Source organism: Macadamia integrifolia, unplaced genomic scaffold, assembly GCF_013358625.1.
Source record: "Macadamia integrifolia cultivar HAES 741 unplaced genomic scaffold, SCU_Mint_v3 scaffold913, whole genome shotgun sequence".
Lineage (NCBI taxonomy): Eukaryota > Viridiplantae > Streptophyta > Magnoliopsida > Proteales > Proteaceae > Macadamia > Macadamia integrifolia.
In genome coordinates this window covers 115,823-140,727 of record NW_024870581.1, presented here as the reverse complement: position 1 = coordinate 140,727, position 24,905 = coordinate 115,823, and the positions used below count along the sequence as shown (strand labels likewise).

The following is a 24,905-nucleotide window of genomic DNA, read 5'->3' as shown; positions in this document are numbered from 1 at the left end:
ATTGGTATTTCTCAACCCTTCTATCTGTAGCCATCCATTTGTTTTAACTATTCACAAGAAAGTTTGGCTATTTATCTAGATATCTAAAGCCTCATTTTTTCTCATGATTATTCATTAATTTGTAAGGTCGTTAGCCTAATCTGTCAAACTTTCCTTTTAAAGGAACATAAAGATAATAAAATATCAAATTCTTATTTTACAATTACACCACTATAACAATGGCGTATGGCATACACAATAGAATTATTGTGGAACTCAATGAGTATATCCCATTCAAGAAGGTAATTGCAAATAAAAAGAGGAAAATGCGACTATGAAAAGTGCTTTTAACGAAAGGGACCCAAACCTTTCCCTTTTAAAAGGTTTTAGATCAAGTAATTCTTCTGACATTCCTACCTTGCTAAAAATTAAGACATTAGATTTTTTTTGGAATAAAAACACATCAATCAATCATAAAGTTGATGTTTCAAAGTCGTTTTTATTTAAAGAAATATCTTTTTTGCAAAGAACGTAAGCCATACATTTTTAAGGTCTGAATAATTAACCTCCCATATGGTTGGTTTTAGGAACAATTCTAATTGACCCTCTATGAACCGATTTTGAGACTTTTGGGCTAAAATGCATGACCATGGAAGGAAAACTTTGAAAAAGGGAAACTTAGAAATTTGATCATGAAAAAAATATGTAAGAACAGTTTAGGCATAGAAAAGATAACATTGTTGTCGTTGTTCAAGGAAATTTTGGTAGTAGATAAATTAATTAAGAATGCTTGACATAGCAAAAAACCTTTTTTTATATTTATTTATTTATTTTAGAAGCCTGATGGCAAAAGGTTTTTGAATGACATGCTGCTCTAGAAATTATTTCTAGACCGAATCCAAGTTTTGCCACATGGAAGGGTACAGGGCAGTTTTGACCATATGGATGTTTTGAAAGGTCTAGGGTTGATCACTTATAGAATTTTAGACAAAAATATGCACTCTCATGTATTGGCAGATTCACTTGTATTTTCGACAATTTATATTAAATTCTAGACTCCGATTCAAGCATATATACTCCCATGGTCTAGGGTTGGCCACTCATAAAAAATTTCACTTGATTTTCAAATATTTTATTTTACTACTTGTTCAATTCTATTTTGGTTAAAACTCGACATGAGAGTAGGGGCCCTTGCGCTCTATTTGTCCTCAAAATATTAGCTCTATCTAATGCACCACGTGGCAGTCTGAACATATTGTTGGACTACAAAAGCTTCTCTCAAAGTTTATAGATATGCATGAAGAAAAAGATACTTCCCTCTGCTTCTCCTCTTCATTTCTACCCCAATACTTACAACTAAATAGCAATGCCAAATCAAAAAAAATTGCAAGCAGCCTCAATATCTATTCCATTCACTTGCTCTCAACAAATTTTTTTTTTCCAGATCAATATAGCAGTGTACTTCATTCAAATGTAGCATGCTTACATTTTAACATTCAAAACTCATTAAACCTTTCAAACTAGGAACTACATCTTCGAGTATACTCCTTAACAAGCTTTGAAAATGAGGAGGACTTGTTCTCTAGCAATTTGGTTGGAGAATCATATTCTAGTACAAGACCTGTTTAAAACAAGAAAGAATGTCAATCTAATTAGTAGTGCTAAAAAATGATAAGGAGAAGTATAACCAAACTTTATTGAACCCATTTGAGTGTGTAATACTAAATATTAGTGACTAACCATTATCGAGAAGGAGGACCTTATCAATATCAAGAATTGAAGTTATCCTATGTGCGATTGTGATAACAGTAGACCCTGAGAAGTGTTGCCTAAGTGTTTGCTGAATTAGATAGTCAGTTGCAGTATCTATTGATGCAGTAGCTTCATCAAGTACCAACACTTTGCTCCTCTTCAATAATACTCTCCCTAAGCAGACAAGCTGCCTTTGACCTATGCTCCAATTCTCTCCATTTTCAAACACTGTGACAACCACCATACGAAAATAGATTACCTATTCAGGAATTTTTCATCACCTATCCTTGTTGGAAAAGGGGTTGGAGGCTGGGGCACTAGGAGGTTTGGTTGTGCACCAAAAGTTAGATATATCAATACAATATTTCTCTTTTGCATGGATAAATTGAAGTTAAGAAAATTTGGATAGTACAATTATGAGAGAGAACCAACCTGCTGAATAAAGCTTTCCTTCTTTCTTTCTAACTTCAACACCAAGCTGACATTTATCTAAAGCCTGATAACCGAAAGTCCTATCAACTTACAACCTTGCTTGATTATTCAAGATGAAATAAGATTGATCATTAAAGATGAGCTCAGAAAAAGATGAAACGAAAAAATAAGTGGGTACCAAGTGGAAAAGAGGATACAGAGCAATAAGAATAGTGTACTTTCTAAGTCCCAACCAAGAGAATCTCTATCCGTTGAAATTATTCCACATCTTAGAGAAAAGATTTCAGAATTGAACAAAAAATAAAAAGAAGACAACCACGAGAAAGGGGTTTATAGAGATGAATGTCCCAACCGTTTAGTATGCTTGTTTGTGTATCAATAATTAGTATCTCTTTTCTATCATTGTCATTAATTAAAGATCATTCATCAAATAATAATAACTCACCTCCCAGATCTGTTCATCACTATACTCTTCAAGCGGGTCAAGATTACTTCTTAGAGTCCCTTCAAACATTGTTGGGTCTTGTGGGATGATGCTTAATCTTGACTGAAAATCATGAAGACCAATCTTAGAGATGTTGATACCATCTATCAAAATTTGACCAATTGTAGGTTCAAGCATACGGAAGAGAGCTTGTACGAGAGTTGATTTACCACTTCCTGTTCGTCCAACGATACCAATCTTCATCCCTCCGGGAAAGGTACATGTGAGACCTCGCAAGACAAGTGGAAGGTGTGGGGCATACCGGACCTACATACATATAAAATAATAAAATCATGAAACTTAGTAGAATTCTATAAGAGCAGAAGAAATGTCCACCAACATTATGTTTCAGAGGGTCTATTCCACAAAATGAGAAAATAAGCAAGGAGATAATAAAGACTTGTGAAATCTTGATTGTGAATCACCTGTAGAGAAATAATTTCAATTTTTCCTTGTGATGGCCATTCATGATCTGGTTTATTTTCTTCTATATATAGAGGGGGTTCACTAGGGATACAAGTGTACTGCAATATTCTCTCAATGGATATGATTTTATTCTCAAGACTGCAAAGATCCCATATGACCCCTTGCATATTGAACACAAGCCCGTATGTAACTGCTAAACCAATCGCGCCTTCAAGAGAGAAAAGAAAATAAATCAAAATCACACTTTCCTGGGAGCAATCAATTGTGGTTTCCCTAAAAATGATTTTATAAGTCTCAAGTTTAATTTTATACCAGGACTAAGTACTCCTTTCGGGACTGAGATCAAGAATATTAAAGATACAGCATATGTAATGGATGCCAACATATCCATGCGAAAACATAACCACTCCATTGCGCCAGAGAAATGAAATATAGGCCGTGAATACCCATCTACCAACTTGAGGTTTGTGTCCATAAACCTTTCTTCTTGATCGAAGCACCTGATTGTGGTTGAACCTAAACTAGATTCAGAAAAATGTTGTATAATTGGAGCCTGACATACTCCAACCATCCGTGATAGTTCTCGTGCTGCAGATATGTAGTATTGCTATAAGACAAGGTTCATAAAAAATAAAATTAGATACAATGTTTAAAAAAAATTGAAGGTCTAATTAGGGTGAAAATGATATAGATTTTTTATGAAATTTTTTAAGGTTTACTTTCTTTTATTAGATGGTTGAGAATGACACCACCAACATGGATGAAATAGTAGGACATATTTATTTACTTCAATCATTTTCTTCTGATTTCTTTAATTTTTTTATTACAATTAGAGATACATTTCTTGTATGTTGACTGTATCGCAAAATTTATAAGAAAATTTAGGTGCACTTTGCACGACTACATTGGCATTGTTTGGTCTTTACTTCTCAAACAATTATGGTAAGCAAAAGACTACAACTTTGCAAAAGCAAATTCATAATTCACTAGTTATTCAAAGCTTGAACCAGCTTGTATCATGGCCTATTAGAAATTTCAAATCATGAGAAGTGGAAGTGGCTATAGAATTACCTGGTAGTAGATGCATGTCACAATCATCGGAATAAAAACTATTAACATTTTCCATGCAATTTGTGAAAGTACAATAGCAGTTCCTAGGAATCCAAGTATTGAAATAAGAAATTCTTCAATGTGATGTGGAATAGAGGTATCGACTGCACTTTGATCTATGGATACCTGTAGATAAAAAAAAGTTTATTTAAAACTTAGAATTTAAATTATATTAAAACTTTGTTAACTTTTATAGTGATCAAATAAGATTATTTAGACCCTATGAATAAATAAGCATATTTACTAACCCGGTTTAGAATCCTTCCACTTGGAGTAGAATCAAAAAATGATAAGGGAGCACGAAAAATGCATAGATGCATTTTATTGAAGAGAAGAGTAGCTATCTTGTATCCAGCCGTTACAGTGAGCATGGACCTTATAAGTACACAAAGAGAGCTTCCAAGAAACATAGCAGCATATACAAAAATGAGCGTGGTTCCTCTAACACGAGGTCTCACATCCTCTAAAACAGGAGTAGCTAACACCATCCAATAACTACTTGCTATAAAGAGAAACTGAAAAAGTGTTTGTGCCAAAATTATCAATGGAACAAAAGTGCCTTTATATGCAGTGGTGGCATACCTCCAATAGACTGAAAGACTAACTCCACCTTTTTCTCTCTTTTCTTCTTGGACAAGCTGCCCTTCTGGTTGAAACACCTTTTCTAATTTGCAGTTCTCAGGTTCTCTTTCCTCATCGTCTTGAATAGACTTGCCACATGACATAGTGTCATCTTCTTCAGCACTAATTAAATTTTCTAAAGTAGACTCACATTTGACAAATTTAAGGTCTTTCAAAGCATTTTCATGTGCACCCACTAACTCCATAAAGTCAGTTCCAGAACGAAGAATTTCTTCATACTTTCCTGTTTGAGTAATCTCTCCATTTCTCATAACCTACCAAACAAGAGAAGGTAAATAATCGCTCTCAAACTAGCTAGGTTGAGGAACTTGAAGTTTGAAAAAAAAAAAAAAAAAGATAGCATACTCTCACCAAGATCAAATCAGCAGAAGATAAAAACTCTATTTGGTGGGTAACAAAAATTACTGTTTTCGAACCCAAAATTCCTTGTAAACACTCCTGTCACAAAAGTTCAAGTGCAGTAAAAGAAATTCAATTTCTTAGAAACACCCAAATAATTGCACATATTAATATAATTTATATTTCATAATGATAAGTAAAATCAGGCAATAGGTTTTATGCAATAACATGAATATCATGTGTCTATATGTTCTGTTGGTTTAGACAACCATATTCCTTCCTTCTTAGATCAATTTTAGAAAATAAGTTTCTGGTGAACAAAATTGTGAATTAACTAACGAGGTGTCTTTGGAAGTATGGGTCAAAATAGAACTACCTTAAATAGATGAGTTCCCGTGTGGGCATCTACGGCACTAAAAGGATCATCAAGTAGATATATATCAGCATCATGGTACAAAGCACGTGCCATCTGGATTCTTTGTTTTTGCCCACCACTCAGGTTGATACCCCTCTCCCCTATGATAGTTTGATCCCCAAATGCCCATAATTCTAGATCCATCTTCAATGAACATGCTTCAAGAATTATCTCGTACCTTTCCTTGTCCATCATCTTACCAAACAATATATTGTCTACTATTTTTCCACTTTGTATCCAAGGTGATTGTGCAACATAGGCCTTCGTCCCATTCAACTTAATGCTACCAGATACCTTTGGCACTTCCCCCAATATGCATGAAAGTAGGCTTGACTTGCCTGACCCAACAGAACCACAAATAGCTACTCGTCTACCACAATACACTTGAAAATTAAGATCTTTCAATGTGAGAGTAGGGGAGTGAAGATCCCAGGAGAAATTTCCCTCGACTATCTCAACTGCAATCTTAGAACTATCTTTCGGAAGCTGTTGTACTATATTTGTTTGAAGATCATTGAGACAAAGGAATGATGCTATCCTATGGAGGGAAACATTAGTCTGAACTACCATAGAGATTAGGTCTGGGAGATTATAAATGGGCTCTTGTAATATCTCAAATGTTGCAATAGCAGATAAAATCTTCCCCGAGTCTAGTGGAATCCCCATAAGCACACAAAATCCAAAAGTAACCATGGATACAAACATTGGAGCAGACAAGTAGACAAAACTAGTTATAGCTGATGTATAAAGTAACCTTTTTATCCATCTTGTTTCAAATTTCCTGACCTCAATTATCTTAGACAAAAACTTCATCTCCCAACCCTGGAGCTTGAGAATTCTCATATTCCTCAAAGCTTCAGATGTCACCTTCATCCTTCGATCCTTTGAATCCATCAATTCCCCTTGAAATTTCTCCTGTAGTTTTCCTAGTGGAACATTAGCTAACATCAAAATCATTGTGGCAATAAAAGCTACAAATGAAGCAAGCCCCAACCTTTTGTACAATATCAATAATGCTAGAACAACTTGAAGTGGCACCCTCCATATATCATGTACATACCAACTGAAAAGACCGGCTCTCTCAACATCAACACTCATCAAATTAACATTCTCCCCACTAGTGTGGTCTTGCTTTGATTGACTTGAAATTTTGAGACCCTTTTTATATATTAATGGGAACAAGGAAGCACGAACCCTAATTGCCATCTTTCGCAATCGAAAGAACAAGTGCCTCTCTGAGAGACACTTTATCAGTTTTGAAAGAAAAAAAATAAACACTCTGGCATAGCCTTCATATTTTAATTTGTGAGGGCTAATGAGATACTGAATAAAGTCACGAATAAGATATGGTCCAACATAAGAAGCCAATATGCATATAATAGAGAGTAGACCAGTCCATAAAATTTCTTTCCATCTTGAGAGAATCAATGACTTTGCTAGCTTGAGTGTAGTTACCTGGCCTCCATTCCCATTGTCATTGATATCAAATTCAAGTTTATTTCTAAAACAAGCAAAGACCACCTTGGCACTATCACAATTGTCAAGTTGAGGAACATCTTCAATGTCAAGTGTTTTTTTATATCCCAATGCAAGCAAAGGTCCCATCCAAGAGAAAGTAAAAATACTATGAATATTGGCCTTTGAATAAGGAGTTACATTGTCTCCACTGACACTTGATCCTTGCTTGTCATTGTGATTGTCTCGATTAGAACTAGTTTCCAGAAATGGCTCCAAAAGATGAAAATCTTCGTCTTCTTTCCACTTTCCAAATAACCCAACATAACAAAATAACAAACCAACAATAATGGACATAGCATCAGAGACCCAAAGTAGGATTGATAAGGGAAACTCGTTCCAAAACAAAGCAAGATGTATAGCAAGATAGGAACAAGACATTAGGAAATAGAAACCACACCAAATCCTTAGTAGAATGGGGAACTTGTTCTCACTTGAATGAGAAAAATTGGCATACAAGTAAGTAGAGATCACAAACCAAGTGAGTGTCTTGAATGTAAAATCCATTTGGGCAGCAACCTTTAGATCAGACCAACCTTGTCTATACCCAGCGAGGTAGTTTAACATGCATAAGAGAAGATCACAAAAAGACAAACCCATGGAGGATATAAGGGCCAATGAATAGCACTTCTTCCACATTGGCTTTGAATTTTCCAGGGTAGTAATCTTACGCCCCTTGCAAACCCAAGAAATGGATAAAACTAGTAAAAATATTAGGTGTGACGAAGCAGAAAACCCATATAAGAAAATAGTTGTAGAAGACTGGGAAAAGAATATCCATACATTCATATCATTCTTTGATTCTTCAAAAGAATCCATGTTGGCAAATTTTCTTTTCTCCTGCTTGCAATTTGGTAGCTCAATTCAGGCAGGTCCAATATCAATACTATTAGAGTAACCACACCTTAAACTGATACAGGCTCATTAGCAAAGATGTTGTGGAAAATCTAGCCTCTAAATACCGAACATTTCCACTTTTTGTGTTCTAGAAAGACACGGCAATATTGGAATCTCAATATCATGCATGTAGTTGAACCTGTTAATAAACAAGGAAAACAAAAAATATTTGAAAATGTATAAAGATAAAGAGAATTTGTCAAATTTTCATTGCAAAATAAATAATGGAAGTGGCTATAGTTATATATGATATAGTCCATGTTCAATTAAGAACCTTAACGGAGAGAATAGAAACTTAGTATTATGAGATGAAACAAACCAATATTACAAATAAATAGCTTAGAATATACATATTGGATCAATATTCAAGGAAAGGCAAAGAACTTCATATCATAAGAATACCAATTGATGCATTACAATAGATTTCGGTAACAAAATAAAATGAAAATAAAAAAAATGAACTTCCAAATACCAAATCCATATGTACAAAGTTCCAAATAATGTAACCATAGGAACAACTTCAGCAACATAATTAAAATGTGAATAGAAATGTCAAATGATGATATACAATAGCTCATTTGAATCAATCTAAACCTAATTTTATCTATAAATCAATAACTAACTTGTCCTACCCTTAGTGAAGTGCCTTATTTGAATCCATCTCATAGTAGAATTTTATTCATATTACACAATGCTACAATAAACGACACACAGGGTTTACCAAATCTGTGTCTTGTCTTTTTCCTCTTCGCCTTGAAAAAGTTTCCTATGCCCCTCCCCTCCCCTTTTAGTTCTCCTATTGATTGAGCCACTGGCTCCAGAAAAACTGATGACGTATCTAACATCCTCTAAAAAAATAAAAAAATAAAAAAGAATATATAAAACAAATTCATAGATAATTCTAAGGAAAAATAAATAAATAAATTGATAATCAAAAGAAGATAAAAATGAAGAAGCGGTCATGAGCTCTCTTTGCCTCATGCATAGAGGAGGAAGGATGATAAAAAGAGCAATAGTTGCATGAGAGAGAAACGGTTTAGAAAGCAAGCCCAATCCAGTTAGAGGATGAGCATTTGAAAATGTCCTCAGTCCTTCCTAAAAGGGTTTAGTTAGCATGAACCAATGGTGGCACACTGCCACGACACAACCCTTGTGAACCTCTCCCATAAGTTCAGAACATAAGAAAAAAGGGGAAAGGAAAAAAAGCAAAAAACACCATCGATTTGAGATCCTTAAATTCCATGAATTGTAGTAATTTTCTTGAAAATATTAAATGTTGAAACAACCCAAGCCCAAGTGTTCAATTGGGAATTGTGTATTATTGATTTATAAGATCACTTTCATCCCTCTAGTTAGTGTCAACTTTTCTTTAGCCAACCAGCTGCCATGTCTCATTGTTTATCACAAACATTGCATTAAACCGTACAGTTAGCTTAGCCACCATTACCAAACCTTAATCCTGCTCAACAGCACCCAAGGAAAACAGGAATCCCACGTGGTTCTCTAGAGAGAGAGAGAGAGAGAGAGGTGCACCTTGGCCTTGCTGGTACTGCAACTCAACATGGGAAGCACCTCGATGAGTTACCGGTGAGCGGATGGAGCATTTCGAAGCTACGAAGGAAATGGTTGTGTTGTGTATCACATGCCCTCTTAACTCCTGACTTCTTGATAAACAGGAGATGGTGGGTCTTCATCTATTCATCTATCCCCTGAAAGTCTGGAACGCTCCTACTTCCTGAGAAATAGGAAAATGGCAGGTCCATATATATCCTCTGGACCCGTTCCATGGATTGTGCCGTATGCCCATTTAAGTTCAAATACATGAGGTTGATAGCTTGTGGTGCGTGGAAGCCCACTGCTTGATCGCACCCTTCGCATTAAAAAAAAAAAAATCTCCTTCCTCTTAGATTACGGTAGAGTAAGACATAAGGGTGTTAATCAGTTTGATTTCGATGTAGATGGTTTGTTAGGTTCGATACAAGATTTTAAGAGGTAAAATTAAAGCTGAATTATTTAATAAATGGTTTCATATATTAAAAATTGAAACCGCTTATAAATGGTTTTAAAACAGTTTCAGTTTTCTCATGTTTTCTAATTTTTTATCTAAACAATTTCTTTACCTTTAAAATTTTTAATGAAATGGATGTAAATTGTAACATTGAATTGAATTGAATTGACTAGCAGACGACTACTTGGGGGGTGGGAGTGATGGATGAGACTGAGGGTGGCAGGAAGGACGATGATGGTGCTAAGGCTGAAGAATGTGGAGATAGGGAAAGTATTGATAAAGGTCCAGTTGTCATTGTAGAGTCTCAGCCGCTCCCTAACTAGAATGCTGTGGGTGGGCGGAAAAAAAAATCTTATGCTAACGCTGTTTGCTGGGGAGGTGTTTCAGAGGTGGCTTCTCTGCCGGAATCTATTCACGCGAGTAATATTACGAGAGTGATTATCCCGTAGAAAGACTATGAAAGTGTCAGGCAATCCTTCAGGTTTGCATTGATCGAACGCATCAACTTCCGGCTTAGCTCGCTGGATAATCTCCGGAATGAAGCAATTGAAAGCTGGGGTTTGAAGCAGTGTGTTATTATGCATCCACTTGGAAAAGGTTTTGTATTTTTTCAGGTTGGATCGAAGGAGGACATGGCTTCGATATGGAAACGGTCCAATTCATTTTGACAGTCAGTTGATAAGGTTCCAACGGTGGAGGGTAGATTTTAATATCCATGAAAAGCCAAATCTAACAAAGTTGGTTTGGATTCATTTTCCTGAGTTGCCTTTGGAGTATTGGCATGAGAATGTTCTCTTGTCGATGGCCAAAGCTGTGGGACATCCGGTGGCTGTTGATAGGCGTACGAAGCAAGGTCTACCGGGGCACTTTGTGAGGGTGCTCGTGGAAGTGGATATTGGAGACTCAGTCGTACGGATTGATGAAATCCAAGTTGAATGGAGAGAGCCAGGTTCTGTCAAAGAGTTCTGCTTTTGACAGAAGATAATATGTGAAGATTGCATAGTAAAGTGTGGTTTTTGTAAGCGTGTGGGGCATCAACTATCTGGATGCAGATTAAAGAAGATGCGGATGATAAAAAAGCATCGGTGGTTGCTAAGGTAGTGATCCCTGAGGCAGTTTTTGCAGAACACGATGGAGTTGACTAGGTTGTAACTCGGGAAACCAGGGTGAACTCAAGAGATCGTGGTATTGGGTGCACCTCTAATTCAGGAAATGTTTTGAATTTGATTTCTCAAAATGCAAAAAGTGCACCAATTGGGGAGCAACTGGACTGAATTTACCTCAAAATAAGGAAGGTCAAGCGGGTGTTAAGGAAGGAGATATTATTGCATCTCATCCTACCTTATCAGCGATTGACAAAGAAGGAAGGTTAGAAATTGTGTTGGACCAGAATTCAAACTCTAGAGACAGTCCAAATTTGGTGAATGCTCATCACTTAGAGGGGACTGAAGATGGGTCAGATAATGGGTCGGATAATGGGCTAGACAACTCACATTATGGGTTTGACCATGGGTCGAAATCCTTTTCAGATTCTGAAATTGATGGTTGTAATGCAGCGATGGTAGTTTATGATAACCTAGCCATGGCATTTCAAGAAGAGGGAATGGAAGAAGAGGGTGAAATCTCTAGACCTGAGATTCGATGGGCTCACAAAGAGGCTATTAAAGGTGTGATTCACAAGTTAGATTTGCTGCAGCCTCCATCCCAGGATATTTATGAAAGACTACGAGGAGGTTCGAATAGGAAGAGAATTGCTGGTCCGTGCTCTGCCATTTAAAGACAGGGTGCTCGAGGAGGAAGGACTACTACACGAGGTACTCATGCTTCTAACACTATTCCTATGTCTGTTCAAGGAAGAAAAATGGGCGCTAAGGAAGGGTAGGATATGGTTGTCAAAAAACTTCCATCCTCTTCTTTATGCAATGGAGCTGTGGTTATGCACTCAGAGGTGGCAGCCATTGATGAGGCAATTTGTAACAAGGGTGTAGCTGTAATAGAAGGAGGTCTTTCTGACCAAAACAAAAAGAAGAAAAAACATCTTAGTAAAGGTCAGGTAGATAGGCCTGATAAGAAAGGTCCTAGTCAAGTGGTTTCCTGATGAGGGTTCTTTTCTGGAATGTTAGAGGGGTAAGGAAGAGTGTAGCTCGAAGATCACTTCGTCTACTGGTTAAGGAGCATGCACCTGATATTTTTTCATTAGCGGAACCAAGGGTAGATGCTTCGAATTTTCCAGCCTTATTTTTTAATAGGTTGGGTTTTGCTCCAGAGGTGTTGTGTAATAGTAGGAGTGATAAGAAGGCTAATCTTTGGATTGTGTGGAATCGTAGACTGGTTCGCCCAAGAGTTATTTTTCAGTCTGAGCAGTAGCTCACCATCGCTCTCCAATGGATGGGTAGAATGGTATGCATCTTTGTGATTCATGCAAATTGTTTTAGGGCTGAACGCCAAAAGTTGTGGATGGATCTCACTAGTTTCTCATTTGGGACTGAGCCATGGACAATTGTGGGAGACTTTAATGCTGTTTTGTTTTCTAATGAGAAGAGAGGGCTAGGTCGTTATAAAATGGGATCAACGGCAGAGTTCGGAGCTATGGTGGATGCATGCTCCTTGCTTCAAGTTCCATCTCAGGGGCCAAAATTTACATGGTCCAATAACAGGAGGTTCAGAAATGTCACGGCGTTGCTAGATCGATCTTTCATCAATGATGCTTGGTTGAATTTTTTCGGAGATTGTGCACAAAAAGTCCTTATGCGATCTGGATCAGATCATGCTCCCATTTTATTGGTTTAAAATGCAATCCCAAAACCAAGTAACATTCCTTTTCGAATTCATAAATTCTGAATGGATCATTGTGAATTTCTTCAAGTTGTGAAAGGGGTTTGGGATTAGGAAGTTTGGGGCCATTCGATTTTTAGATTGACTATGAAATTGAAGTGTTTAAAGCCTATTTTTAAACATTAGGGGAAACAAAATTTTCCAAATTTTGATTTGGCCATGCAGCAGGCAAAGCATAATTTGGATGATGTGCAAGGAGAAATTGAAGCTGCAGGTATGTCTGATGAGCTTTTTGCTCGTGAATCAGATGCTAAGTCCATGTATGTGAAAGCAATGAAAGATTAGGAGGCTCTATGGGCTGAGAAAGCAAGAATAAAATGGTTAAGAGAGGGTGATAAAAATACAAAGTTTTTTCACCTATCTACGAAGATAAGGCGGGCAAGAAATATGACTCCGTCTCTCAAGAAGGAGGATGGAACCGCTATAGAAGACCAGAACAGTTTGAGCCAGTATGTTGTGGAATATTATGAAAACTTTCACAAGGAGGTTCCCTTGACCCCTTTCCTTGATAGTCTTGATTGCATTCCAGAAATTCTAGAGGAAAATGACAGAGTAGGGTTTGAAGCTATTCCGAGTAATAAAGAAATTAAAAAAGCAGTGTGGGATTTAGACCCTGAAAGATCTCTAGGGCCGGATGGTTTCTGTGGTGCATTTTTTAGGAAGTGTTGGAGCATTGTCAAGTGGGATTTATGCAAGGTTGTTAAAGTTTTTTTTTTTTTTTTTTTTTTTTTAAATTTTATCTCAGGCTACTTTCTCAATGGAGTGAACAACTGCTTTATCACTTTGATCCCAAAATTGGAAGGTGCCTCCTCCTTGGATAAGTATACGTCAATCTGTATGGGAAATTTTATATGAAATATTATTACTAAAATTATGGCGTCGAGGCTGAGTGGTCTTCTTCCCAGACTAATCTCCGAAGAGCAGGGTGCCTTTCAAAAAGGGAAGATCATTTCCTCCAATACAGCTATAGCATCTGAATTGGCAAATATGATGTTTAGCTCCTTTCGGGGTGCAGGTATTGGGCTGAAATTGGATATCAGGAAAGCATTTGACACGCTATCCTGGGAGTTCCTGTTTTCAGTCTTGAGGAAATTTGGTTTTGGAGAAAAATAAATTGGCTGGATTAGAAACACTCTGAAATCTACTCGCGTCTCTATTTTGTTAAATGGTGGCCCTATGGGTTTCTTCAGTGTGCATCGAGGCCTTTGGCAAGGTGATCCTCTCTCCCCTCTTTTATTCATATTAGCTGAAGAAGTTCTTTGTAGAGGAATTTAAAAACTCATTGATTCCAATGAAGTCAAGACCTTGGGAGGACCTCATGGGGTAAGAATTCCATCTTACCATCTTTTCGTTGATGATATATTTATCTTCATGAATGGATCCCTTAGGTGTGTGAGAAAGTTGAATTTGTTTCTTCAAAAATATCAAGCTTTTTTCGGGCAGCATATTAACTTAGAGAAAAGTAAAATATTTTATGGGAAAATTCCTGCAGTGAGAAAGGAGAGGATCTCTCAGGTAATGGGGATTCCTAGCTGTAATTTGAGTGTGGAGATTTTTAAAGGAAGGGTAAGAAGGGATCCTTTACTTCCTTTAATGGATAAAATTAAAAGAAAGCTTTCTGGATGGAAGGGAAAATTGCTCTCTATGGCGGGAAGGGTGGAATTGGTGAACTCGGTGATAGCAAGCATCCATCTTCATAATTTTACAATCTATTGGTGGCCCTCATCTTTGGTAGTTCTCATGGAGCAATGGATGAGAAATTTTATATGGTCTGAGGATGTTGATTCTGCAAAAAAATTACAGTGAGATGGGGCTCGGTTTGCAAGCCCAAGGAGGAAGGTGGTTTGGGAATTAGAAGAGCTCGAGATGTGAATATGGCTTTTCTCAGCAAAATTACTTGGAAGATTAAGCATAAGAAGTCATCTAAAGGGAGTTTTTTCAGAGGAAGGTTTATATCCAAATCTGGGGAGATGTGAAGATCTTATAAATCCTCATCTGTTTGGCCAGGAATTAGAAAAATGTGGAATTTTGTGACTGCTAAGGAAAGGTGGATTGTTGGGAATGGTGATAAAATTATGTTTTGGAAAGATAGATGAATTGATGGGTGGTCTATTGAGGAAAGATTGGGTGTGGACCTTTCTTTGTTCCCCAGAGAGAGATATATAAAGGACTTCATCAGAGAATCTTACTGGAATTTACCTCTGATTGTCTCTGAGGAGCTGAGGTGCATCTTTGCTAAGATGATGGCTATTGTCATTCCTTTATCCCAAGCTGAGGATATATGTTGTTGGAGTCCATCTTTGTCGGGGAAGTTATTTATAAAATCTACTTGGGAGGAGATCAGTAAACATAACTCAGAAGTGCCTTGGTATCACAGTGTCTGGAAGAGTGGTCTTCTTCCTCATCAAGCACTTGTTGGCTGGAAATTGATGCACGGCTGCTTATCTACGGATGAGGTGATAAAAAAGAAGGGAGTATGCTTAGTCTCTAGATGTGATTTATGTTGTGATTCAGTTGAAACAAAGCAGCATTTATTTTTAGAGTGTAACTATGCCAAGGCGGTTTGGGTCTCCTTTGCTTTAATCTTCAATATTGGCTGGGATCAACATATATCTATTCGTGAGATGTTCTAGTGGTGGAGAACCAAAGGTAAAGTTGTGCCAATTAAGGAAGCCTGGATGGCTGGTTTGATTCTTGTTTCCTATTTCCTTTGGTAGCAGCGGAACACAAGAAGATTTGATGGTCAAGGGATAAGTGCTGAGCTTATTTTGCGCCAAGTTCTTACTGCTATTAGAGAACTCTTTCCAATCTCTTCAAGTAAGAGAATTATAGTGGCAGATCTGATTTGAGCTCGAATGATAGGTATTTTGCTGGGAAAAAAATAGAGTCCTAGGAATTCTGGAAGTATTTTGGTGTGCTTCTCCCTCATTGTGGAAAAAACTAAATATTGATGGGTGCTCTCTCGGGAACCCGGGAAGGGCAACTGTGGGTGGACTTATTAGAGATTCAAGTGGTAGGGTAATTTCCTCCTTTGGATCATATTTGGGAGTTATAACTAGCTATTTAGTAGAGTTTCAAGGCCAACTAGTAAAGCAGCTGGGGATTGAAAGATTATGAATTGAAACAGACTCACTGGCATTATCGCTAGTAGTTGACTCAAAAAAATTCCCATGGTGCGTTTTGCAAGATTGGCATTCACTTTATCCATATCTTTCCAGCATTCAATGGAAACTATCTCATTGTTATCGAGTGGTAAATCCAATTGCGGATTACTTAGCAAAAAGTGCGGCTAGAAGTGGATCTAGTGCCTTTTGTCCCTCCTTTCCTCATTCAATGCTGGATGAGATCAGAAGGGATGCAGAAGGTAGACCAAGATATAGATTTTCCAAATTTTATTTTGTGGAGTTGAGGATCCTCTTCCTTGCTGATGGCCATGCCAAAGGTGAGGAGAGGACCCTGAGATCTCAATCTCCTCCATTCTATGTATTCTTGTATCTTGTGTCTCTCTAGACGCAGCTTGTATCTCCTATTTTTCGTTTTTTCCTTTTATTAATACACATGATTTTTTAGCAAAAAAAAACATTGAATTGAATTTTTTATTCTTGTATGTTTTTTTTAATAATTGTTTAATGTAAATTTTTTTTATTGAAATAGATGTAAACTTAATTACTATGTGTATGTTAATTGGTTTAATGATTTATTTTCACGGTTTACTAATGGTTTAAACTATAAAACCAAAATTGAATCACAATTTCAATTTTAAAACTAAAATCAAACCATTTATATGGTTTCAAGGTTTTGATGTAAACAATTCGGTTTGATTTGATTTCGGTAAATGGTTTTAGTTTCAAATTCACATGCTTTAATAGGACCTATCAAAAGAATCACCTAAAACCTAATGCTGAAGGAAAGGGATCCTATTCACGGACAACACGATGGATGTCCGACGATAGGTAGCTAATATTAAAATGGGTAAATGATTCCTGTCCAAGAGTGGAGTGTGCACTGCAGCACTGCACCAAATGAAAATCTGTTGCTACTCGTAGGGAAATAAATGGATCTCAAAGGGTATTTGTGAACCCAAAGGGATAGTGAATTTTTTGTTCAATTTCGATGGCTGCGAGCACTATAGTAGGAAAGTAACTATAATTCGAGTAGTAGCAAAAAAAAAATTTCGCACCCCAAGGTGGGAGTGTTAGTGCTTCCTCCGCTTTTGGGTAGAAAACTATTCTCTATTGAAAAGTAGCATATTTTTGCCAACTTGACACTTAAGATGACCAAAACACCCAATAATCAATAGAAGAGACCTGGCCAGTTTGGTGGGACCTTGAAATTTGGCTACTACCATGGTAGAAGTCAAGTTCTTGCTACTAGGGCTCGCAACCAAGGAAATGAAATCTTTTAGGGTAGTTTAGAAAATACTAAAATCGAGGAGGATATTTGTGAACCCAAAGAAAAAGTGAATTATTATATTCCTTGGTTGCAAACAAGGATTAAAGTATCGGTATCGGTCGCCGTATCGGTCGGTCAAAATTAAGATACGTATCGGAGGGTATCGTATCGTATCGGAGATACCCTAAGATACGCACATAAATGGATAGGGAACACATTTTTATATACTTTTGCATAAAAAAATAGTTAAAAAAAGCTATATATAACATGTAGAATGCATAAATATTTAAGTAGAGGGTATCGTATTGATAGACAAATATATTGAGTTGAAAATGTTCAAAATGATGAGGTTTGAGTTTCTTACAGTTTTTTCTTTCCTCATTGCCATTGCCACTGTGATGAGTGCCGTGAAGAGTGTCGTGGTGATTCAAATCCTTGGCTAGGACCTTCTTCTTCAATAGGAGCAACTACAATGATATTCTGCACTTGTCGAATATAGGCACAATATTTACCCCAGTCGAAATATTTATGGTAGTGGGTCTCCCATTCATTGTAGAAAAATTAAATTTTTTTTATAGAAGTTGTAGATTAAATGTTTTTAAAGAACATACAAAAAATCAACAAAGTGTGAACCAATATATTTGAGTAGATCTAAGAAATAAAAAAAAATTGAAACCCTCACTTTTTTAGGGAAAAAATATGGGTTTCATTTGAAATCATGTATTTAGTAATTATAAGTTATGACATTATTTTTAAGAGTTGAATGAACTAAATTTTCTAAAAAAAAAATTTGGGGGATTTTTCTTTTTTTCTTTTTAAATTAATTTCGGAATAAAAAAATTAAAAATATATTTTTTTTTGAGAAAAATCAAAAATTTCCATGGAAGTTGTAGAACACTTGTTTTTACATAACATATAAAAAATCTAAACATTTTTAACCATTGAGCATGAGTATGAGTAGATCTAAGAAATTTGAAAAAAATTGAAACCCTCATTTTCTCTTGAAAAAAGTTTGTAAATCCTTATAAATCCAATGATTTCATGTAATAATGATGCACAAAATGTGATTCTAAGTATGATGAACCTTAGATTTATAAAAAAAAAACTTGAAAATCTAAGGTTAAAGTTGAAAAAAGTGAGTAAAGATTCAAGAACTTACTATTCAAATGTTTCAACTTTCAAGTTCAAGCCTTCAAGGTTCTTCTTGAACTATGTTTCTCTCATTCTTTGAACCATTCACTTCCACAATATTTCTTTTAATCTACCATTTGAATCTCCAAAAAGGTATGTGAATCAAAGGGGAAGAAAGAAGCAAAATATAGAAAACTGTTGGTGAGAGTGTGAAGTGTTTGTTTCAAACAACAAAAGGCACATTCACACTTAAATAGCCGTATCGTACCGATACGGTACGATACAGCTCAATACCTTCGATACATACCGATACTCTCAGGAATTTTTAGATTTTTAAAAGTTCGTATCGCAGAGTATCGTACGTATCGATATCGATACGGTATAGCACGATACGATATGTACGATACGTCGATACACAAAAGATGGCCCAAAATTCTCCGTAGCGTATCGGTATGTATCGTGCCGATGCCTACCGATACGGATACGTATCGATTGATACGACATGATACGCACCGATACTTAAAACCATGATCATGACATAGAAATGGTTTCGTCGACAAAGGGGCACACATGATGATAATGTGTGGGTTTCACATGGTTAGGTTATGAAAGAGTGTATATATTGTTGGGATTTTTTCTTATTATTATATAAGGGAAAAGAATGCTCATTGTTCTTGCGGTGGTACGCTAGCTCGAGAAACAATGAGAAACACACATAAGCATCTATATGTATTGGTTTTTGAATTTCACAAGGATGAAAATGTCATTCCACTACCTCTACGTCTCTGGGCCTAGGATGCACGACTAGGGAGAGTTCATTTCCCCAATATCTTTAAAATGAAATCAATTGATTAATTTATTTTAATTTACTATATTATGGATTACGATAAGCCTCAAATAGATGAAACCCTAAAGCTATTTCCCTATCATGAAAGTTTATGCAAAATTAAATTTGAATTGAATTATTTATTGGGGATGAAAGGGACTGTTCTGCAAATTAGAGTACAGTTTAGTAACGTGACAACCATGGAACCATTTATGGGATTTAATTATTTATTATTTATATTATATTTTGGGTAAAAGAGTGGGGAAATTGTCTAATTTATTGGATATTATTGGATGAGGACCCAACAAAGTAAGGTGACGTCAGCTTATTCTTCATTTTTATTAATTTAATAATTAATTAGTGACTCGAGATCGAACCTCACACCACAGTACCACACTCTCTTTAGTTCAAGCGACGTTTCAAACACGAAATAATCCAGTTCCAGTCTCGCATTTGTCAACACCCCCCAACGATGATTATTTTTCAGTATAACTATTCACACATTTTCTTTTTAATATGACAATATAACAATCATACACATATATATATCTTTCATTTTTTCACCCAAGCAAATGCTACCCCAGTGGCCTCTGGACCCTATACAAGATTGATAAAATAATAATAATAATAATAATAAACAAAGAGAATAGATTCTCTGACCCCAACACTTATTGTGATTTTTTATTCTTACATGAAAGTCTTTTTATTTTTAAGATAATATGAAATAGATAAGTCGTAGGAAGACTCGAGGTAAAGATGTCGGTTAGTACACAACGTCTTAGGAGCAGCAGAACTACACCTAGAGTGTGTCGATGCCCTCTTATGTACAATAGTGTCACATCTTATTAGTGTGTTCCCTTATGTCGTGGCCAATATTGATACATGTTTGGTAATATATTGCCACAATCAAAATAGGAGGGGAAATATAGTTTAGAATAAAATAAAAACATAATAATAATTACACCCTTCTATCGATATCTTAAGGGGCAAAAGTGTCCAATCAAACTCGATATAATTGATCTATATCAATATTGGTATTGATATCAATGAACTGATATGAGTTCTAATGTCATTCCCTATGGCCCTATTATTTCACCGACCATATCATCATCATGATTTTACTTATATATAAAGACAAAGGAGCATTTTTGGCAATGTAAATATAAATTTTATAATATTTTTGAGGAAAAATAAAAATGTTTGGTTATGTGGCCCCTTGTACCTAGACATGAGGGAATGTGAAATTACCCTCACCCCTAGGAATTTTTTTTTCCCAGTTATGATGATACCCTTGTGCACACTCTCATTGGCCCATTGGCGCATGGGACTAGGTGACTAGAAAACGGTCTCTTGTCTTCGGTTTTTTTTTTTTGTCTTATATGTAAAGAAATTTCGTTTTATTTATATAGCACGTCAATGGTTTGAGACACGGTGTAACCGTGCTTGATTACATGGATTATATGGAGAATAACCCATAACAAAGTACAATAGAATTAAGGGCACATTAATAGAGGGGGGAAGGAAAATAGAAAAATCTTGGCTGCAGTCTTTGAGACCACGCAAATATGTTAAGAGCGTGATATACTTATAGAATGGATGTCTATTAATAGGATAAGATAAGTTTAGCCATGTTAATAAGAATCACAAAATTGGTAAGCTTATTGATAAAGACTAGTAAGTGTTAAATAGGGTGGTGTTGACAAGATATATATATATATATATATATATAGATATATAGAAGTGTGAGAGAGAGAGATGATTATGTTTAAGATATAAATATGGAAAAAGGTTCTTTGAACCGAGGGGGGGTTCCCTCTACCTCTCAAAATGAAATATTTTAATTATATATGTATATATATATATATATATATATATTTTAAATAATAAATAAAATATTTCATGAGAGTGGGTATAGGAAAACCTGGCGGCTGAGAGTACTCTTTGTTCTATAAATATATTAGCATGTTAAGAGGATGGAAATTTCAATCCTTCTTCCTATGCATATAGTGAACGTGTGAAATACGACAATTAAGTATATGAAAAAGGCTGTGCACGCTGACAGTGTGTATAATCTTCTGACAATCTCCCTCCTCCCTTTTGTCTCCTTAACACTCTCCTCCTTTTCCCTGCCGATCCCTTGCCTTAACTATCTAATGAAGCCAAAGTTTTTAACTTCAGAACGCCCTCAAAGGCTCACATTGGATGACACAATAGCCAAACTTGGGCTTTAAATCATGTCTTCTCTCTACCAAATTACCTATAACACATGCCCTCTCATTAGGGGATTGGATAATATAATGAGAGAAAAAGAATGTTGCTTGGGCGTGTGGCCCTTGGCTCCCTGGGCTTAGACACGAAAGCCTACAAAATTATCTCTTTATTTTCTATGAAATGAAAATTTTAATAGTGTTGATATTTATGCACACACTCTCATTAGACTTATTCTGATGCAAAACCATGCGGTCATAATGATCTCTTAACCTAAGTATAGGGGTGCTGAAATGATCATTCCACCCCCTATTGGATGTTTGAAGACTATGGACACATGCTCCCATGGGTCCCCGTGTTGTCGTAAGGGACACATGACCTGGTAACGTTGTATTTTCTCTTCCCTACCTTGATCATATGGGTCATATAAATATAGGAGTGTCAAGACCTAGCTTGAACTGGTAAAACTAAGTAGGCTGAACCGAATCAAACTGAAGCCTCATTCATATTGGTTTCGGTTTGGGTATAAAGAACCTTAACAAAAAAAACTGAACAAAGTCCGAACCAAATCAAAATCGATTCAAAACTCAGGCGAAAACTAAAACCAAATCCATAAGAAACCGAAATCAGCCCATAACTTATTCAAAAATGCATTTTTTTCTTCATATTTTTACGTGTTTGTATAAATTTGCATGGTAAATCGAACCCAAATTGGATCAACATTGACTCTTTAACTAACTAGAAGAAAAAAAAACCAAAATCAAATCGATCAGATTTGGAATTTCCTTATTGATTTGGTTTTTGTTTCACCATTCCCACATCAAAATCATCTCAATCCGGATAAAAAATAAACTAAATCGACCAATTGACACCCCTATATGAATGATATGTTCATTTGTATTACCATTAATATGGCATACGAAGGAAATTCCTCCCTCACTGACGGTATATAGAACCCTCTCGATTATATTGGAAAAAAGTTTTCTATGGGGGGAGTGTAGTCCTTGATAATATGTGAGTAGAAACCTGAAAACCTATTTATCCACAAAAATTTCAGATCCATCATCCATAGCGAAAGCAACTTAAAATTTAATAAAAGGGTCAAAACCTAAGATAAGGAAGTGGAGCGTTGGGAAAGATTATCATAACGGAAAAAGCCCGGTTCTGACGGAGATGCGAGACGTCCTATTACTTTCCCTTCTTCACAGTCTTCTCGGATCTGAAACATCAATACCTCGAAATATTTTCTATCCTATTCCTACCGTTGACGGTAATCCCCTCATTTTTGCCGGTTGAACCGGTCACCCTTACCATATAAATTTCAACGTTTTCCCCATAATACCCCTATATCTTTATTCCTTCCCATTTTCTTTTTATTGTTTTTCCAATTCTTTTAACCATTTTACATCTTCACTTTTTCTTTTTGGTTTCATTATATGGTGGATGATGAGTCATGCATGTGGGACATGTGTGCCCTTAATTTCGTAATCAGAGGCTGAATTTAGGACCATGTGTCTTACACAAAATGAACAAAATCTGAGTTTCCTCAGAAAATAGTGGTTCCCACCATGTGCAAGTGGCCATGTTTATGTGAAGATTGGTTGATGCCCTTTTATGATCAACGAGGTACCTTTGTCTTACACAACCAACTTGCTTTTCTACCAACACAACAACATTTACTCTCTCTCTCTCTCTCTCTCTCTCTCTCTAAAAAAATTGGAGGGTTGTTCTTACTTTTCTACCAACACAACGACATTTTCTTTTTCTCTCTCTAAACAAAAATTGGAGTGTTGTTCTTCCATGGTCATTAGGAAATATTTAGTGAAATTAAAAGAAAGAGAAAATTTTAACCACTAATATTTTACAGTCACTTGGAAGTATTGGCGAAACAAAGAGGGGGAGTGTGGGGAAAAGTGGTGTTCCTTTATTTTATTTTCACCAAATACTTTTAAAGAACATGTGTGTGATTTTTTTGATAATTATGGTTTTCATTCAACTAGTTATGAAAATTTTCAAGATTTTTCTATGATCACTTGAAAATATTGTTGAAATAAAAAAAGTGGAAAACTTTAGGTTTCAATGGATCATATATGACCATAAATCTTCTGTAATCATTTGAAAGTACTGGTGAAATAAAAAGGTGTGAGATGTGGGAGAGAAATGGTTGTTCTTTGTTTCACGAGTATTTTGAAATGAATTGTGTGATTTTTCTAATAACTATGACATTTTTGTAAGAATCTTTGAAAATTTTCAAACATAAATTTATAAACTCTAAAGAAAGGTATTTTGGACTTTTATCAATAGAGTGCGAGATTTAACAATGAAACTCACATTCTCACATTCTAAAAATTTATAATTTGTCAAATCACCATGGATGAAGAGATTTTATCTTCACTTTGTTGATGATAAGATTTCACCTAAATTTATTTAGAAGAAACTAGAGAACAATTTACCAAAAAAAAAAAAAAGCCAACAAATAATAAAACCCAAAAATAGTATTTGGGTAGTTTATTTTTTGAATTTCAGTTTTATTGGAAAAGTAGAAACGTGTTTGGTAGTTTGGGAGTTAATGAAGGGTATTATTGTCAATTCAGAAGCAAGCTGTTCTGCTCAAGTTCGAAAATCCAGGACCATTTCTAAATTAATTCCCGTAATTTTATGTAACGACAAATACAACCTGTAAATTGTAATTTGGCAGAACAAAGAGAAAAGGTTTTTGGAAATTTTCAAATCGAGAGAGAAACTGTTGTGAGATTTAATTATAAAAACCCTATAAAACTATCAATTTTTTTCGTTTTCTGAAATTGTGATGATTTTTAATTATTTATTTTTTTATTTATATATTTATGTGTTGATTTAAACTCAAGACAGGCGCCTTTAAAGCTATCTTTCTCTTATTTTACTTTTTAAGATGATGTCGTTTTGGCTGAAGGGTGGATGTCTGGGGGAAAAAAGTGGTGCATAATAGAGAAGGTGAAAGAGGGAGAGAAAAAGTTTGAAAAAGAAAGAGTAATCATGGAGTTGGAGGCTATGGATGGGTTCGTCTGACTTTTTTTTTTATTTTTTTTAACAGGGGTCTGTGAGATTTGTTGGATATCATAGATCTGTGCTCTTATGTGTAGAAAATCTGGTTTATCAGAAGTTTTTTCATAGTCAATCCATTTTGGAGGTTAGTTTCTACTTTGGATTTGTTTAAAATCTTCTCGTTTAATGTTCCAACGAAGAACTTGAAACAACTGTTCATATGTGTTCTCTGTAAGCGTCTCTTATAGATTTGCAGGAAAATATGTGTTTCTGCATATGGGTTTCTACTCAAATGACTAAAAATCTCGTTTTTAGGCTCTTCTTGCTTAATTGTTGTCTTCAAACGAAAGCTTTGGAGATGGGTTTCATCTGTAACTATGGGGATTTTTTTTTCTTCCTCTTTTCATTTAAGTTGCAGAGAACGACTCTTTAGTTTCATTTCTGTAAGGTTTCATTTGGAAAATGTGTTTTTTTTTTTTTTTTTTTTTTT

At 35.7% G+C, this 24,905-nt stretch overlaps 2 protein-coding genes across 6 annotated transcripts in view; one reads left to right on the top strand and one right to left on the bottom strand.

Moving 5' to 3' along the window:
- Positions 1-1,409: 1,409 nt before the first annotated feature.
- On the bottom strand, positions 1,410-7,406 carry LOC122070422 (ABC transporter C family member 3-like). The gene is made up of 10 exons (XM_042634559.1): positions 5,541-7,406; positions 5,177-5,263; positions 4,432-5,079; positions 4,145-4,309; positions 3,386-3,680; positions 3,073-3,281; positions 2,609-2,914; positions 2,164-2,227; positions 1,720-1,959; positions 1,410-1,600 (listed from the first exon to the last, which is right to left on the bottom strand). Exons 1-10 carry the CDS (start codon positions 7,389-7,391, stop codon positions 1,500-1,502), a joined length of 3,966 nt encoding a protein of 1,321 aa, XP_042490493.1. The 5' UTR covers positions 7,392-7,406; the 3' UTR covers positions 1,410-1,499.
- A 16,802-nt stretch (positions 7,407-24,208) lies between these two features.
- The window catches only part of LOC122070435 (zinc finger CCCH domain-containing protein 18-like), a 5,629-nt gene continuing 4,932 nt past the window's right edge, over positions 24,209-24,905 (top strand). For 2 of the 5 annotated variants that reach the window (XM_042634583.1, XM_042634581.1), the window contains exon 1: positions 24,209-24,560. The gene's annotated coding sequence lies outside the window, so the exon portion shown is untranslated. The remainder of the gene's footprint in view (positions 24,561-24,905) is intronic. The other 3 variants (XM_042634585.1, XM_042634584.1, XM_042634582.1) reach the window with 2 other exon arrangements.